Here is a 19,280-nt window from a genome sequence, read left to right on the forward strand (position 1 = left end):
GGAGACTTGACAGGGTGTAGAGAAATTGTTGTTTCTCATAGAGTCAAGTGCAATCTCAGAACCAGGGGTTGTCTGTATCCAGTGTCGAGGAGGGATTTCTTCTCTTGGAGACTAGTGAAACTATAGAGGTCTTTATTTCAGTCTTAAACATACATAACCCAGCCTCTGCAGTCCTGTGTCACTAACAGTTTTTAAACATTGAGGGAATCTGTGGTTACAAGGAAATGACAGGAAAGTGGGACATCTTATTCTGTGACAGAGACTTAATCGTCTATCTCTGCTCCCATGTTTTTATGGTGTTTTAAACTCAAAAATAGAAGTCCAATCTTAAAGCTTTTTTTTAATCCAATATGGTTTTACTATAATAATAACTATAAGAAATCAATTTGTATTTTAATTAAAATTTTAAGGGATTTATTTTCCCCATTTTTATGGGTTTCATTTTCCTTTGTTCCCTGTCCCATACAGCATATGTCTCCTGTTTCTTTCTCCTGTCTCCCAACATCCATTCTGCTGACAAGAATTTTAAGAACATTCTACTAATAAATCAATTTTAAAGCTAAATTTAATTCAAACTTAATTAATCTGACCATATCTCTTGATGCAATCAAACAAATTCTGTGTTTATTTCATGGTGTTGTTTGTCCATCATGTTGTTGAGATTTCCAGTACAGCAGAAGTCCTTGTGTGTATCAGAATGAAGATTATTTGACATCATTTATGAGGTTCATCCTTCTCTCTTTTCAGCCTGGTGTCTTGGGTCAGTTGACAATTGCTGCAGAAGAGCGTCCCTGGCTTTGGATTATTTACATCCTGACAGCTGTTTTACCTTTAGGGCTAATTGTACTGTTCTGCTGGCCAAGCAAGGTAAGAAAATGCATGAAAGGTTTACTTGATTTTTTTTAATCATTCTCTTCAGAGATGTTATTATACACCACCTGCAGAAAGTGAGACTTGACCCCTGAGCCTTCTGACTCAGAGTTAGGACACTACAACCACACCATAAAAGACCCCATTGTGCCTACTGTTACCTCACTGGTATTGATAGACATCACATGCTGGAAACCCATTTTTTTTCTCTTAAATTTTCTCATTGGTATGCTATTATGCATTTCTGGAGCAGCTGGGACTTGAAGTACAGTCACAATTATTTCACCAAGAGCAATGCATTTTCAAGTCAACCTGCCAGACATGCTATAGCACCTTTGGAATAGGTAGGACTTGAACTTGAGCTTTCAGTGGCTCTTTGAGTACTTGTCTATATTCAGCTTTATAGGTTATGATGCTCCCATCTTTGATCTCTGGATAATGCTGAATTTGGTCTGGGTACGGAAGTACTGATGCTGAATTTTATTGAGGCATCAGGGGCTTCAGTTGATAGTGGGATGAGATGGGCCTTCTCTCCCAGTATATAATTGTAGTGAAGATGTTCTAAATTTGAATACATCACCACCTTGTCAGTTTAAGTCATTTTTCTGCCTCTAAACTTGCTACCTCCAAGAGCAGAAAATTCACTGTCTGAGAAATTCTTCCCATTGAGTTTAAGGAAGAAATATCAGACCATGTTCCTACTGGGTAAAAAATGAGGTCTGCAGATGCTGGAAATCACAGCTAAAGATGTGTTGCTGGTTAAAGCACAGCAGGTTAGGCAGCATCCAAGGAATAGGAAATTCGACGTTTCGGGCATAAGCCCTTCATCAGGAATGAGGAGAGTGTGCCAAGCAGGCTAAGATAAAAGGTAGGGAGGAGGGACTTGGGGGAGGGGCGATAGAGATGTGATAGGTGGAAGGAGGTCAAGGTGAGGGTGATAGGCCGGAGTGGGGTGGGGGCGGAGAGGTCAGGAAGAAGATTGCAGGTTAGGAGGGCAGTGCTGAGTTGAGGGAACCGACTGAGACAAGGTGGGGGGAGGGGAAAATGAGGAAACTGGAGAAATCTGAGTTCATTCCTTGTGGTTGGAGGGTTCCCAGGCGGAAAATGAGGCGCTCCTCCTCCAGCCGTCGTGTTGTTATGTTCTGCCGGTGGAGGAGTCCAAGGACCTGCATGTCCTCGGTGGAGTGGGAGGGGGAGTTAAAGTGTTGAGCCACGGGGTGGTTTGGGTTGGTTGGTCCGGGCGTCCCAGAGGTGTTCTCTGAAGCGTTCCGCAAGTAGGCGGCCCGTCTCCCCAATATAGAGGAGGCCACATCGGGTGCAGTGGATGCAATAGATGATGTGTGTGGAGGTACAGGTGAACTTGTGGCGGATATGGAAAGATCCCTTGGGGCCTTGGAGGGAAGTGAGGGAGGAGGTGTGGGCGCAAGTTTTACATCTCCTGGCACCTTCCCCTGCAACCGCAGGAAATGTAAAACTTGCGCCCACACCTCCTCCCTCACTTCCCTCCAAGGCCCCAAGGGATCTTTCCATATCCGCCACAAGTTCACCTGTACCTCCACACACATCATCTATTGCATCCGCTGCACCCGATGTGGCCTCCTCTATATTGGGGAGACGGGCCGCCTACTTGCGGAACACTTCAGAGAACACCTCTGGGATGCTCGGACCAACCAACCCAAACCACCCCGTGGCTCAACACTTTAACTCTCCTTCCCACTCCACCAAGGACATGCAGGTCCTTGGACTCCTCCACCGGCAGAACATAACAACACGACAGCTGGAGGAGGAGTGCCTCATTTTCCGCCTGGGAACCCTCCAACCACAAGGAATGAACTCAGACTTCTCCAGTTTCCTCATTTTCCCCTCCCCCCACCTTGTCTCAGTCGGTTCCCTCAACTCAGCACCGCCCTCCTAACCTGCAACCATGTTCCCACTGCCAATTCTTTTTTAGAATCTTTTTCCTACTTATTCAGTTTGTTGGGAGTTTTTAATTCTATTATAGGTAGACAGGAGGTTTGCCAGTCCTCCTAAATTTTCTTGTGACCAAAGAACCAATAAAACAAATTTTGTTTTTTGTTTAATTATCTTTGAACACATTTCATCTGGTTAGCTATTTTTGCTGGTCAAAACTGATGTATGGTAAGGTGATTGGAAACAAAAAATCTTGCAATGAAACCCCCAGGAATATCTGTAATCGTGGTTGACAGCTCTGAAGTAGAAGGTATAGGAGGCAAAAATTACTGATGACTCTGAACTGGAATCTTCAAGAAATAGGTTTTTAAGATTGACCTTAATAACAGAAGAACTATGGAACTGTAAATAAATTTTACAATTCTTTTAGAAAACTGATGATGCAGCTGCTTATAAGAAAACAGATGCTGTACAGCCTGATGTCAGAGAAGAACTAAATCAGGAAGATGAGCAGGAAGACGTGATTGATGACAAGAAAGAATGTAATCTTGCAAAAGGTATAAGAACGGTATCTTGTCTTCTCTCTTTAAATTATTTGAAGGGGAATAATTTCTGAAAGGATTCCTAATACAAAATGTAGTCATAATGAACTGCTGGAATATTATAGAGGCTTAAATGATAAGGGCTAAGATGACAAATGTAACGCAGTCATGTGAGATTTATCTCAACATTAGGAACAACTCGCTGCATGTTTTAACTAAGTTCCAGGTGTTGAGGCTAGACAGTGGTGCATTATCTATTAAGTAGGATTATTGCTTATTAATGACTTTATTAACTGCGAATCACCTCATTGGTATACAGCTTTCTATCATACATTGCATTTCTATCATTGCTGCAAGCAAACTAAATGCTAAAGATTTCTAAATTGAAATTCAGCAGGTACTTGGTGGCTTTTAACTTTCTCCAAAGGGCTTCTATGTTGAGTACCAGGCACCAACTTCTCAAAGCAGACTTCAAACACTGATGATACACCCACAACACAGACATTAGCATCCACCATGTGACAGCATCAAAGAGCCCTCATGACACCTTCTAACCCATTTACAGTACATGCACCTGTAGGTGCAAAAGCAACCATCATTTGTAAGGCTGTAGCACGAATACTTTGCACTCAGAGACAAACACCAAGTTTATGAACTGGACAGACTGCATCTCCAACGTCAACTCGCTCTCTTGGCACCCACTGAGAATCATGGGATTTTACAGTAGAGGACGCCATTTGACCCATTTTATCTGTGCCGGCTCCTTTTGAGTCTACTTGGATACTCGCATCATCTCTGCCTTGGCTTGCCTTTTTGTACCTTATCCCCTCAGCTAGAAATACCTGGGTCTCGGAGTATTGCTGAACTACTGTTCTGTTTCGTACAATTACAAAGCCAGGAAGCTTATCGTTGTTGTCATCAGGCCTTGATCAAGTCAAGGAAGTTAACTTACTGTGACAGGAGGCTCTCAGTGAAAGCTAAGAGCAGCTTCCAAAACCAGTCAAGGGTTTGGCAACAGTCAGTCAGTCACTTGGGCTGGTCACAATCAAAATCCTCAAGTGTGGGGAATCAAATCTCCAGCAGCACACTCCCTGCTTTGACTCTTTCTGCCTTTATGGGGGCTTTTTCTCCTTAAATGAGAGAGGTAGGTATTAAGGGAGATGAAAGTAGTAGTGGCTTTGTATGAGCAGGGTAGTTAGTTAATGTGCTGAGATGCAGTAATGACTTTAACCCAGCGAAACTGACAGCCAAATAAATTAAAATTCACCTCACTGATCTATGTTTCCACTGCTTCTGTGTTGTGAGATTACTTGTTTCACGTTGATTCGTGATGAACAGCAACTTATTCTGGTTGAAGATTGGAAACAACAAAACTATTACCTTTGATTCACACCATTAATCTGTACCCATCCATGGCCATCATCTTAGATTGAAACAGATGACTCAACTTTGTTTTTTTGTTTGCAACTTGTACTTCCTATCCGAACTGACCTTCTGCTACAACTTAACTATTACAAAGGTCATTTCAGTATTATTTCCTGTCTTCACCCTTGCCTCAACTGAACTGCTACTGAATTTAACCTTATGGTATCTTTTTCCAATTTTTTCTCTTGTCTGTCTTTCAAACCCACACCCTCCTTCAACCTTAAACTCATCCAAAGCCCTTCTGCCATATCTGAACTCAAACCAAACCCTAATCATTAATTACACCTTTGCCAACAGAATTAGCTTTTTTTTAAAATAAAGCACTTTAAACTTAAAATTCTTATACCTGTAATCACCACGAGGCCTTGAATAACTCCCCCAGCTTCCCCCACCCAAAGGTCTTTGTGTTCCTCTATGTAATCATATGTGTCTCATGTTTGTTTAGCCCTAACATTGATGGCTGTACTTTCAGTGCTCCTGGTCCTACACTGGTATTCTCATCCTAAGCTTCCCTCCAACTGTATCTACATATATGGGCTCTGTTACCTAATTTTTTGTTCATTTTAAAATAATTTTGCAACTGTGAATGAATAGGTGTTGAGCCTTTTTAAAAACTTTTTTAATTATTGCAAATAAGTATGAAAGTTCCTAACTAAGAACAAAATCGTGGTTGTAGCAAAGAAGGAGGCCATTCAAGCTGGCTGTCCAGAAGAGCTAGTCAATATGTCCCACTGCATTTCCTCTTCCTGGTAATCCTGAGTTTTGTTTTGCTTCAGAATATTATTCAGTTCTCAAGGCTTCACTTGAACCTATGTCCACCATCTTGTGAATTCTAATGACAGGCTGTATAAAATCTTTTCCTCATCACCATCGCTTCTTTTGTCAGTCAGCTTAAATCAATGTCCAGTAATTCTTAAAGAAAAATAGATAAAAGGAAGTAGAAAACAGCACACAACATGTGAAAATGAAAATACTTTTATCTTATTGACTAGATAGTGAGTAGCTATTTATGGATTCCGGATCCAAAAACTATTCCACCTTCTGAAGATCTAGATCTTTAACTTTAACTTTGTTTCTCTGCTCACAGATTATAGCCAACCTGCTGGGTGTCTCCAGCAACTTCTTTCATTCAATCTCATGGTTTTTTTTTTGTAAATATATTTATTAGCAATTTTTTTAACTTTTCAATAATTTTATACGTTTGTAAAAAAACAATCGATCAAATATCAGTATAATAAGAAAAAAAACACATTATAATACAACTACTATCTACTAATTACTAACCTACTGTATAATACAAAGCAAACCCTAACACTGTACAAAGCAACACCAACAAAAAAAGCAAAAAAATATATAAAATACAGAACAGCTATGTTTGGTGCAAGGCTCCCAAACAAAGGAACGGGAGCATTGTATACATACCCGTATTAACTCGGGAGACCCCCCCCCCCCCCCCCCCCCCCCCCTCCAGGGCCCAGGGCTTGACAAATCTAATCATCGTGGTTAAACAAACACCCTAGTTAAGATAACTGATTAATCTGTATCCAAATAACTCAAGTAGGGCTGCCAGGTCTTATAAAAATTGTCTGTTGTGTGGTGCACCAGGTTTGTGAAAAAGTCCAAGGGAATGTGCTCCATAATTAATTTCTGCCATCCCAGCAAGCCCGGTGGGTTCTCAGACACCCAATTCATCAGAATATTCTTCAATGCACAGTGTGCAAGAATATTAAATCGATTCTTCCCATGCCCATCTAAAGATGGTAAATTCGGTAGACCTAAGAGGAGAGATATTGGGTTTACTTTGACTTCAGTCCTCAATACCCTCCCTATCTCTCCCGCCACAGCACTCCAATAAAGACGGAGCCTATGGCATGTCCAGAAGCAATGGGTAAGAGTACCTACACTTATTTTACATTTGGGGCACACTGAAGATGCCCCTTTTTTAAACTTTGCCAGACAGTCTGGTGCCAGATAAGCCCTGTGCAGAATTTTTAACTGCATAGCACATATCCTGTTACAGATTGAGATCTTTTGAGTATTCTGCCATATGTTCTCCCATGTTTCAGAAGAGATCTCCACTCCCAGCTCTTGCTCCCAGACCTCTCATAACTGGTTGATATCATGCCAGGTCCTGCTACCCAACAGGCGAAAGAGGGCACTAACCGAAAGGGTGCTTGTGGAACGTTGCAACATCCTCTCTCTATTGGGCTTAAAGGGCTTAGTGAAAAGCATAGTCGTCTTCTGGATGAAATCCCTAACCTGAAAAAAAAACGGAAAAGGTCTCTGCTGGGCAACCCGTATCTGCCCAGATACTCAAAAGATATCAAACATGTCTCCCAAACTAGAAAATCCTTTCACTGCCCATAGTTTGAACCCTGAGTCCATCCTTATAGGTTTTTTAAAATCTGGTAATTTGGTACTGGAGTATTTTGGATTTGGGCAATATAGCTGTGATTTGCTTTCACAGTTTTAATTAAGAACAGAGGAAATGTTGAACTGGGAAGAAGCAACTAAATAATTCCAAAATTCAAAAGATATCATGTCTCAGCTGTTTCTTCACAAATATAGGTCTGATTCCTGTTTTGAATTTGTCAGCTGATTCTGCCCCTATTATCCTTGAGGTATTGTAAAACGGTCCTGGCCAGTTCCAGATAAAAGGCATGCAGTAAAACAATCTTGGTATTTCAGCTATGCATTTTGTCTTCTCTTAGCTCATGTTTAGAATAAATTGTTTAAATGTCTCAGAATGAGAAGAATTTCAGAAACCTAAAGTATACTAATATCTGTGACAATGCTGTTACTTAAATAAATAATTTTTTTTTGTCCTGGTGGTTTTTTTACATGAGGCTATAAGGCAGACGCGCTTAGCAGTCTACCAGAACCACTAGAGTAAACAGCTTGGGAAGCCTTAATGTTTTTTGTTTAAAACAGACTGATTGGATGTGGCTAGCTCTGACAGATCAAGATTTCTGGGTTGTTAGTTTTAGCTTGAAGCAGAAGCTATTGGGGTCTCAACAGAGTTGGAAACTTCAATGAATGTTTCCTGGCTACTACTCTCTCTGAATTTTCTCCTGAATGAGAGAACTGCATGTGAGAGTCTGTCTGAATTTCCCTTTTTCCAAGGGGTGTATTTATGGGATGAAACCATATTGGAACAGTTATAGAGTCATAGGGATGTACAGGATGGAAACAGACCCTTCAATCCAACTCGTCCATGCCGACCAGATATCCCAAACCAATCTAGTCCTGCTTGCCAGCACCTGGCCCATATCCCTCCAAACCCTTCCTATTCATATACCCATCCAGATGCCTTTTTAAATGTTGCAATCGTACTAGTCTCCTCCACTTCCGCTGGCAGCACATTCCATACATGTATCACCCTCTGCGTGAAAATGTTGCCTCTTAGGTCTCCTTTATATCTTCCCCCTCACCTTAAACCAATGCCCTCTAGTTCTGGACTACTGCCATCTATCCACTTATCCTATCCATGCCCCTCATGATTTTATAAACCTCTGTAAGCTCACCCCTCAGCCTCCAATGCTCCAGGGAAAACCACCCCAGCCAATTCAATCTCTTCCTTAGCTCAAATCCTCCAACCCTGACAACATCTTTGTAAATCTTTTAGAGTCATAGAGTCCTGGAGATGTACAGCATGGAAATAGACCCTTCGGTCCAACCCGTCCATGCCGACCAGATATCCCAACCCAATCTAGTCCCACCTGCCAGCACCCAGCCCATATCCCTTCAAACCCTTCCTATTCATATACCCATCCAAATGCCTCTTAAATGTTGCAATTGTACCAGCCTCCCCTGGCAGCTCATTCCATGCACGTACCACACTCTGTGAAAAAGTTGCCCCTGAGGTCTCTTTTATATCTTTTCCTTCTCACCCTAAACCTATGCCCTGTAGTTCTGGACTCCCCGAGCCCCGGGAAAAGACTCTGTCCATTTATCCTATCCGTGCCCCTCATAATTTTGTAAACCTCTATAAGGTCACCCCTCAGCCTCTGACGCTCCAACAGCCCTAGCCTGTTCAGCCCTCTCCCTGTAGCTCAGATCCACCAACCTGGCAACATTCTTGTAAATCTTTTCTGAGCCCTTTCAAGTTTCACAACATCTTACTGATAGGAAAAAACCAGAATTGCAAGCAATATTCCAACAGTGGCCTAACCAATGTCCTATACAGCCGCAACATGACCTCCCAACTCCTATACTCAATACTTTGATCAATAAAGGAAGCATACCAAACGGTGTTCTTCACTATTCTATCCACCTGTGACTCCACTTTCAAGGATCTATGAACCTGCACTCCAAGGTCTCTTTGTTCAGCAACACTCTCTAGGACCTTACCATTAAGTGTATAAGTCCTGCTAAGATTTGCTTTCCCAAACTGCAGCACCTCTCATTTATCAGAACTAAACTCCACCTGCCACTTCTCAGCCCATTGGCCCATCTGGTCCAGATCCTGTTGTAATCTGAGGTAACCCTCTTCGCTGTCCACCACACCTCCAATTTTGGTGTCATCTGCAAACTTACTAACTGTACCTCTTATGCTCGCATCCAAATCATTTATGTAAATGACAAAAAGTAGAGGGCACAGCACCGATCCTTGTGGCGCTCCACTGGTCACGGGCCTCCAGTCTGAAAAACAACCCTCCCCACCACCTTCTGTCTTCTACCTTTTGATCCACTTCTGTATGCAAATAGCTTGTTCTCCCTGTATTCCATGAGATCTAACGTTGCTAATCAGTCTCCCTTGAGTAATCAGTAATACTTACTGTATCTATTGTCCTGTTAAGTTTTCCAATAGAGTTGTTAGTCTAAGTTCCTCTTCCTTCAGTTGTATTTTAGTTTTTAAATAAATGTGTTTTGCTTAACATAGAGTAGTTTGACCAATCACCCAGTCACATTGCATCTGGATCGAGCACCTCACGCTTGCCTTTAAGAATAAGAAAAATTTAGAGTCTAGATTATCTGCTTAAAATATTTTGAGGAGGTCCTGTCTAGTTCCTACACATCCCATCCTCATTTTAAGAGTTTTTTTTTCTCCTCCAGCGCAATTCTGACATTATTTGGAAATGATCGTTCTCAGTTCTTTTCTTTTTGTAGTTTTTATTTTCATGTGATTTGTTTGTTTGTGTATGTATGTACTTCATGAACTGGCTATGACCATTGAGCTTGTCCTGCCATTCAGACAGATCACAGCTGACTATGGTAACTCTATTCTCCCACCTTTGCTCTATATTCCCTGTTTCTCTGATTCGAAAGCTTCAATAGTCCTAAACTCAGCATTTTGCCAGATTAATAATACATGCTTCTACTATCCTTTTTTGGGAAAAAATGCTTCCTGATTTCACTGCTGTAAGGTATGGCTTTAATTTCAAGATAATACTCCCCTGCCTCTTGATTCTTCCACATGACAAAATAATTTTTGTCATTAGTCATAGAGTTGTGCAGCACAGAAACAGACCCTTCAGTCCAACTCATCCATGCCAACCAGATATCCTGAATTAATCTAGTCCCATTTGCAACCGCTTGGCCCATATCCGTCTAAATCCTCCTTATTCATGTACTCCTCCAGATTCCTTTTAAATGTTGTAATTGTACCAGCCTCCACCACTTTTTCTGGCAGCTCATTCCATAAATGCACCACCTTTTTATGTGAAAATGTTGCCCCTTCGGTCCCTTTTAAGTCTTTCCCCAGCTCTCCCTAACCCTAGATTTTCTGGCTCCCAGTTTTTGTTCCTGCATTGGCTGTGCAGAGGTGAAAGAGATCTTGGCTCTGCAAATGCCACTTAAAAATGATTACCTGCTGTTCTGGTTTTCAATCCAGTTGGGGCTAGATTTTTGCCTTGGGACTCCAACATTGTGGTTGATGTTGAACACTCTACTATACTCACGTACTGGCTAAGTGTATGCAACTACACATTGCCTAACCCCCTCAATCCTGGATTCATTCTTGTAAATCAGTATTATTCCTCCGTCCTTTTTTGATGTACGAAGTCTAAATGGAATGTAGCAGTTCAGATGGATTTTGTCCAAGAGACATAACTTTCTCCACTTCATACTCGGGGCATCGTGAGATAAAAACCAATATTTCATTAGTTTTTCAATGCATTTTGTATTATTTTTAGTAGATATTCATCATGCCTGTCTGCTGGTTTTTAAACTTTTTTTTAATGTAGAAAATGAGAAAGCAAGTGGAGATGATGAAAACATTGGAGAAGGCAGTCAAGAAGAGGACGACGATGAAGAGGAAGATGAAGAGGGCAGTAAGTCAAAATCAGCTTCAGAGGATGAGGTTAGTCATTGTTTCAATGAATGTTCTCATTTTAAGCATACTAGGCTTTGCATTAATAACTAAGTCTTTTTGTTTTAAATCTTTAGGCAAACTATAAAACTACTTGATTTTGTAGCTGTCTGTAGAGCACACTGAAGGAAATGTAGAATTGGATTCTTGCTCTCAACATGACCCAAGTCAGGAAGTTTCCTGATTCAACCTACATACATTGGTTAAAGGGTCCCCACTGGACCTAATTTTCACTCTGGGGGCATGAAGATAGGATAGGCTCAGAGCCATAGACTATGGGAGCAGTCCAGAGGTTACAGGATGGAGGTGCACTAAGACAGACTTGTTAGAAGGTCAACCTAAGTTTTCTGGGTCCCAATTTTTGTTTTTGCATCGGCTGTGCAGAGGTGGAAGAAATCTTTGCTATGTAAATGCCACTTTAAAAATGATTTGCTAGCTGTTCTGGTTTTCAGTCCAATTGGTGCTGGATTTTTGCCTGAGTGCTCCAGCATTGTGGTTGATCTTTAAAAGTAAAGATTCCTCCTTTATATATTGCTATGTGCACTTCTACATGAAAAATATAGCAAAGTTTCATAATTTGCCCCACCATGGTGCCTACATCAGTGACAGAAGTTATGTATAATTTTACTTCTTTAAAATTATTAAGACAAAGTCCACACAGTTCAGCTAACACCTCCTGAGCTCAGGGAAAGCCAGAACCTGCTTCTCGCTTGTTGGGAAATCTCAGGCAGGGTTGGAGCCATATCCAGCTTGTCCCAGTGTTGCCAATGTCAGAGGCCTCCTCCCTCACCTGCCACTCTGCACACTCTCTAAAGAAAAGAAAACCAAGAAATAAGACAGGAGCAAAAGCTGACTGGACTAGACTGCCCCTGGGCTCATTCCAGCTACTCCACTGCTGTCTTGATGAAGAATTCTTCCTGCTCACTCTCTCTCTTATCCCTAGACACCGCATCATCAAGGTGAAAGTGAAGATTGTAGATGCTGGAGATTAAAGTAGAGAGTGTGGTGTTGGAAAAGCAAACAGGTCAGGTCGCAACAGAGGAGCAGGAAAATCGCGTTTTGGGCAAAAGCCCTTCCTCTTTTGCCCGAAATATCGATTTTCCTGCTCCTCAGATGCTGCCTGACCTGCTGTTGTTTTCCAGCACCACAGTTTTGACTCTGCATCATCTGCTTATCTCACATACTCTCCATGCCATTCCAATGGTAATTTACCATCTGCCATGCCCCTTTATAGCCTATTCATTACCTACCCAACCTCTATGGCTTCTCTTATCCCATGCCAACTTAGTCCCCACAGCAAATAGTCCCAAAGAACACCTGACACATCCCCCAAAGGATATCTGACCCCTTACCCTGTAAGTACCTCAGCTCTCCAAAAGAATATGCTGGACTTCCAAAAGAAATGAACCAAGAACAGACGTGCACTTCCTTGATTTAATCTTCACACTCAAGGTTCCAAGTAAAGGGGACACCACAATCGAATTTCATTGGAGGAAGGCAAACATTTACATATCCAGCTGTTTCCAGAAACTCCAGACTGCCCCATTCTGGTTTCCACAAAAATGAGAAATATCAGGTTCAAGGGTGGGTCTTGGTTCCTATTTCTTTCTTGACTTTGGAAGGGCTTGTGATCTGAGTTATTCAATATCGGCAGTTGACAATTTGTAAGCAATTTTCAGAAAGTGTATTAAATTTGTTAAGCAGAGTTTTAGCAAAGATGCAGTATTCATTTAGACAAAGAAAATATTCAACTCCTAACAGATGAAAGCACATCGATCCTAAAATTGTTCTGCAGAATGGAGGGCCAAGGACAGCAGTTTTGAAGTGTTAGTGTTCATTGCTGATGCCTTGAAATCATTAGTGATAATTTTTGGTAGAACAGTTTTCACTTTTCAGCTGATGGGGTAAGCTAGAGAAGTGATTGTTGGGCCTCTTGCTGAGATATTTGTATCATCGATAGTCACAGGTGAGATGCCAGAAGACTGGAGGTTGGCAAACGTGGTGCCACTGTTTAAGAAGGGAACTATAAACCGGTGAGCCTGACCTCGGTGTTGGCAAGTTGTTGGAGGGAATCCTGAGGGACAGGATGTACATATATTTGGAAAGGCAAGGACTGATTCGGGATAGTCAACATGGCTTTGTGTGTGGGAAATCATGTCTCACAAACTTGATTGAGTTTTTTGAAGAAGTAACAGAGAGAATTGATGAGGGCAGAGCAGTGGATGTGATCTATGTGGACTTCAATAAGGCGTTCGACAAGGTTCCCCGTGGGAGACTGATTAGCAAGGTTAGATCTCATGGAATACAGGGAGAACTAGCCATTTCGATACAGAACTGGATCAAAGGTAGAAGACAGAGGGTGGTGGTGGAGTGTTGTTTTTTAGACTGGAGGCCTGTGACCAGTGGAGTGCCACAAAGATCGGTGCTGGGTCCTGTACTTTTTGTCATTTACAAAAATGATTTGGATGCGAGCGCAAGAGGTACAGTTATTAAGTTTGCAGATGACACCAAAATTGGAGGTGTAGTGGATAGCGAAGAGGGTACCTCAGATTACAACAGGATCAGGACCAGATGGGCCAATGGGCTAAGAAGTAGCAGATGGAGTTTAATTCCGATAAATGTGAGGTGCTGCATTTTGGGAAAGCAAATCTTAGCAGGGCTTATTACACTTATTGGTAAGACCCTAGGGAGTGTTGCTGAACAGAGACCTTGGAGTGCAGATTCATAGCTCCTTGAAAGTGGAGTCGCAGGTAGATAGGATAGTGAAGAAGGCATTTGGTATGCTTTCCTTTTATTGGTCAGAGTATTGAGTACAGGAGTTGGGAGGACATGTTGTGGCTGCACAGGACATTGGTTAGGTCACTGTTGGAATATTGCATGCAATTCTGGTCTCCTTCCTATCTGAAAGATGTTGTGAAACTTGAAAGGGTTCAGAAAAGATTTGCAAGGATGTTGCCAGGGTTGGTGGATTTGAGCTATAGGGAGAGGCTGAACAGGCTGGAGCTGATTTCTCTGGAGAACAGGGGGTGACCTTATAGAGGTTTACAAAATTGTGAGGGGCATGGATTGGATAAATGGACAAAGTCCTTTTCCTGGGTCAGGGAGTTCAGAACTAGAGGGCATAGGTGTAGGGTGAAAGTGGAAAGATATAAAAGAGACCTAAGAGGCAACTTTTTCATGCAGTGGGTGGTACGTGCATGGAATGAACTGCCAGAGGATGTGGTGGAGGCTGGTACAATTGCAACATTTAAGAGGCATTTGGATGAGTATATGAATAGGAAGGGTTTGGAGGGAAACAGGTCGTGTCCTAGCAGATGGGACTAGATTGGGTTGGGATATCTGGTTGGCTTGGACGGGTTGGACCGAAGGGTCTATTTCCATGCTGTACATCTCTTTGACTCTAAGGTGGTAGCTCATTCCCCTGGATCTCTCTCACTTTCATCTCCCCCCTCCCCCGCCAACACCTGTTGGCTTTCTTTTAATTTAGGAACTGCCAATCTATGTTGTTAATCACCTGTCTCAACCTTCTTTCCCAATGACCACAGCAGCTATTCATGATGCCAGTATGACCATTGTTCCCTTGTCTGTCCCCCTCAGAGGGTTAGTTTACCATTATAATACTTATAAGAACAAAAACTTCTTATTTTCCAAAGCAATGTACTGGAAATGGAGTACATAATGTGCCAGGTAAATGACAGTAGTTAAATAGGGTATCATGGCTTCCACCTATTGTGATTCTTCACTTATTTGTTTTCATATGCTAAAAATTTGGTAAGTTATTTATTGTGCATTTGCAGTTAAATGAACTCTCATGCTACACAGTAAGTACCAGTAAAACTCTGTTTCCAATAGTCCACCCTTGAGTAGGGAATATTGACTGCGCACAATTAATTCCTCATGAACCTGTTTATTTCTAAAGGACAAGTTCTGTTCCCTGATTCCTTGATTAAATATTACAGATAACATCTAAAATGACTAGAACAGAGCTCTAGGCAACTACTAATCACAAAGCCATCAACTACAAAATCCAGTTGATATTATATATTAAGTAATACCAGGCACGCTCTCCTCACTTTTGAACTACTTCTGTGTCTTTGTTCTTATAGACAATTTTGACCAGATGATTTTTCTGAGGCGCTGGTCTTACCTAAGATTAATTTTGAGGTTTAGAAACAAAGTGAGGGGTTGACCACTTGAGGCTTAAGTGCCTCAATCTGCATGAGAATATTACACTCAACACTGTGATATTATATAAGGTAGGTGTACGAGGAAGTAATGTATTGTCATCTCACTGGGTTGGCTTCCAAATGGGACAGCGAACTCCCCCTTATTTTATTTTTCCTCCTGTCAAGTTGTTGAATTTCTTTTATTTACTTTCAATCCACATTGGAACTATACTAGCATCCTTTTGAGAACTTTAGCTAGTTGTGGTACATTCAACTGCAGCGACAAATTATGCATGGATTTAAAAGATTCTCCAGCTTTTCCTTTACCTGTCCCCGTCTAGTGGATATTTAAGTATTTTCCCTCAATGTCTTTCATTGTCATAACACAAAATTATTTTAACTTTGTACTAGTACCCTTTCTCAACAGTACCAAATTGTTTTAAAGTCACTTTTTCTGTGTATTTTTTGGATGCCTTATCTTTAAAATATGTTTCCTTGCTCTTTGGGCCACAAGTAGCTATCCATGTCTGAGATCCATTCTTCAGTGTTTTTTAACCACGCATTCTCTCATGTTAGTTAATTTGGATATAACAGTTACTCTGTCGGATTACACCCGTATCCCAAAATCGTACAAAGCATTCTTATCTGTCAGATGATCTTTTCAAAAGATCAAAAGTTGTGGTAGGAGAGAGGAAGATATGCATAACCTTCCGACAAGGAACCCAATGTTTTGGATGGTGGCCAAATCCACTAATTCTTGTGCTTGTTGGACGAGCTAGTTTTAGAAGCTGTTAGAGTTCTCCCCCAGTCTCACTATATTCCTTACTATGTGCCGTGCCACCTCCATAGTCACTCACTATCAATCATGAGCAGACCTCAGGAGCCACTTGAAAATGCAAAAATGCTTCTAACAATCTAATACAGCTCTCAATCATATATATTAATAGTGGAAAAACTCTAATTCATGAAACGCAATCAAAGCTTTTAAAATCTCAAGTGGTTAACTTCTTTAAAAATAATTTTGTTCAAAACTTGCATGCTTTTTGAGTATAGGATTTCAAAACATTCAGATCATGACACTGATTTGATCTGCTACCCTTCTATAGTAGTTCCAGCTACTGCAAATGAATAAATTATTTTCTCCAAAGAAAATATGTCTACGTTTAAAGGGAATCAGATTTATAGCTTTTTCTCTAGCCATCTGCTTTACAAGATACCTTTTATTCACAACCATCTGCTGTGGAATTTGAAGTAAATAAAGTTGAGGTAGATCAGACTTGATTTAATAGGATGGCAGAGCCAGTTCAAAAGGCTGAACACTTACAACTATTCTAATGTATCAGCTACTTCTCTATTCAAGTCAACTTGGTATTGCAAAAAAATTGGCTTAATTCCATGATTGGCATGCATTAGAGGAGTGAGTTGAATGTAAGGAACTCCAATCAAATGCATTTCTTGTAGTTAAAATCCAGGTATTAATGTATCCATGATTTATGGGCCTGTAAATTGAAAAAGCATCCATTTGTATTTAGCTGCTTGATACAGATTGCAAGTTATAGTTGGTTTTCTGTTGCAGATGGATTAAGATTGAGCTCATGGGGGCTTTAGTGCGTGAAGAATACTTCCAGTATTGCCAAATAAGAGTTAGCCTTGATACTGGAAATATTCAGGTTTACTCACCTGAAATATCTGAAGAATAATATTTTATAGGATTTGAGTAGGTGGTTGTAACTTCTGATTATGATGGCCTTTTGTTTTTGTTCTGCGCTTCTGCTCCAACTGAATTGGTCTTTGATTTCTATATACGTTACATTACAGTACTATCTATTTAATTTCTTAAAAATAAATTGGAAACCAGATATATTTTGATGTATTATTGGTTTTGAAAACTGGAGCAATGCCTCATGAAGACATAAAGTAGATGCAGAAGCTAACGTAGTTAGCAGGAGGGGTTTGCTGACCTCTCTCCCTCCTGGCTTTGGTGAAGGCATATTTGACCTTGAGGCAAAGGTGAAATTATCTTTTGAAGGTGTACTAAATTGGGATTGTAAGGTTGAAATGAGAAATAATTTTGGATAAGGTGTTTATGGAAAACTTTAAGAATGAAACAAATGTAATAACACATCCTAACTTTGTTTACAAACTATATTGGCCAATATATGCTAATAAATAATGTATTTAAGCAGTGCTTACAGATGGCTTGTAAACTAATGAAGAAAGATTAGTCTGTTATAGATATTTTTTCTACATACTAGTTAAAATTAAACAAATAAGATGGAACCTCTCCTAATCCTGTCTCTATGTAACTTTAGATTTAATAGCTTGGATACATTCATGGAGAGTGTAACAGTGACAAACTGAACATGGTGCTATTTCAAAACAAACTTGGGGTATATTACTGATTCTGTTGCCAATGCTACTGTATGTTAAGCCTGGAGAAGATACGAAATACTCAAATTATGGCATCTCGGTGATAGAGAAAGACCTGTTCCTTTTGTAATAATAGGTTTTGCTTTTACTTTTCAGATGAAAGAAGCTGATGAAGGTGCTGGCTCAGGTGACTGTCCTACAAAACTGATCCGTAAGAAAAAAGTGAGAAAGGAGTAAATGTTTTAATAGTTAGTTATTGAATGGAGGCATTCTCACTTTTTCCTGGTGGGCATACCATCCTCTGTACTTCCTGACAGCATGTGGATTACTCAGCTTGTGGCTGAGCTGATAAATCAACCTCTATTCCAAGTACCTATCTAATCTTAGCCTCCATACTGTTCTTCCCTGCTTCATTTACAAGCCTCTTAGTCTTCCTGGCAAGAAAAATAAATCACTCTGAGGATGTTGATTTTTAACATTAGGCATATCAAAGTATGTCCTAACACCAAATGACCAGTTGTGAAGGCATCTTCTACTATTGCAAGGAAAGTTGTAGCAAATATTTGGTAACTTCTGTGAAACAACTGTTAACCAGGGTAAAAATACAAATGTTAGAAGATAAAAGCTAATTACAGTTATATGGTGATATTTGCATTGAAAGGGAAGAAGCATTGGCATATTTATGACACTGACTTTGATATTCTGTTCAAGTTTCTGCCCAGTATGAGGAGGGAGGGTGAAATCAGTGTGATAAAACACAATACTAAAGATAATTCCAATGTACATATATAAATTAATTGAAATGATGTACCTTTTAGCACAACTCCAGTTTTTTTTTCTCTCATTGGTGCCAGTGTTTTCTTCCCTAAATAGGTCTCTTATCAGATTGTATTGTAGCAAAACAAAAAGATGCACTGAATTTCTTTGTACATATTGTTCAGGTACACATAAAAGTTGTGTACTTTTTTTTGCCCTCTCCAAGTTTAGTACAAATAGCTGTATTGCATTTTAGGTTTACCACCAACTTAAAACATCTCATGATCTGCACTCCATACTGTCAAATTAACTGGGAGAATTTTTCTCATCCCTGATGGGATGTTTATCGTGTGCGTGTGTGTTTGATAAATTGTAATACAGTGCAGTGGCATTCCTAAGTCATCTTCTGTCTCAGTTTCATTATTATGAATGCAGAGGTGAATGATTTTACGAACCAATTGGCTGCAATTCAGGAGATGAATGGTGTGAAGTGTACTGAATTTTCTGGTGTTTTATAGTTTTAATGTTACTCTGGGTTCGCATAATCCCTGTTTACACTGATGTTTGCAAAATGTACAATTGCTCTTTGAAATAAATATTTAATATAATGGAAGTTTTTGTGTTGTCTACATATTAATTGCTCACCTATATAGAATGACTGACTTACATTTTGTGAATCTGGCATTGTGTAATAAGGAGCTGAGGCAGAAATTCATCTTGAATACAACTTTCAATATTTTATATGCATTTTTATTCCTTCCACATTTTATTGTTTTCAATCTGCATCCATTCCTTAATGCCTTGTTACAAAGTTTCCTTATATCTGACCAGTTAATGACTACCTTAAAAGTTGCATGTGGTTCATGTTAGGTAAGCAAAGGTTAATTTTACAAGTGCTGAAACAAACCTTCCTTAAAGTGATATAAAGTT

The 19,280-nt window shown here is 40.3% G+C and overlaps 1 protein-coding gene across 3 annotated transcripts in view; it reads left to right on the forward strand.

Moving 5' to 3' along the window:
* LOC132833456 (calnexin-like) overlaps positions 1-18,963 on the forward strand; it is a 67,455-nt gene extending 48,492 nt beyond the window's left edge. For all 3 annotated transcript variants that reach the window (XM_060851766.1, XM_060851765.1, XM_060851767.1), the window contains exons 12-15: positions 748-867; positions 3,212-3,338; positions 10,934-11,049; positions 17,751-18,963. In XM_060851766.1, the coding sequence (XP_060707749.1) occupies positions 748-867; positions 3,212-3,338; positions 10,934-11,049; positions 17,751-17,831 (444 nt within the window). In that variant the 3' untranslated portion in view covers positions 17,832-18,963. The remainder of the gene's footprint in view (positions 1-747; positions 868-3,211; positions 3,339-10,933; positions 11,050-17,750) is intronic.
* Positions 18,964-19,280: the final 317 nt, after the last annotated feature.

Source organism: Hemiscyllium ocellatum, chromosome 36 (assembly GCF_020745735.1).
Source record: "Hemiscyllium ocellatum isolate sHemOce1 chromosome 36, sHemOce1.pat.X.cur, whole genome shotgun sequence".
NCBI lineage: Eukaryota > Metazoa > Chordata > Chondrichthyes > Orectolobiformes > Hemiscylliidae > Hemiscyllium > Hemiscyllium ocellatum.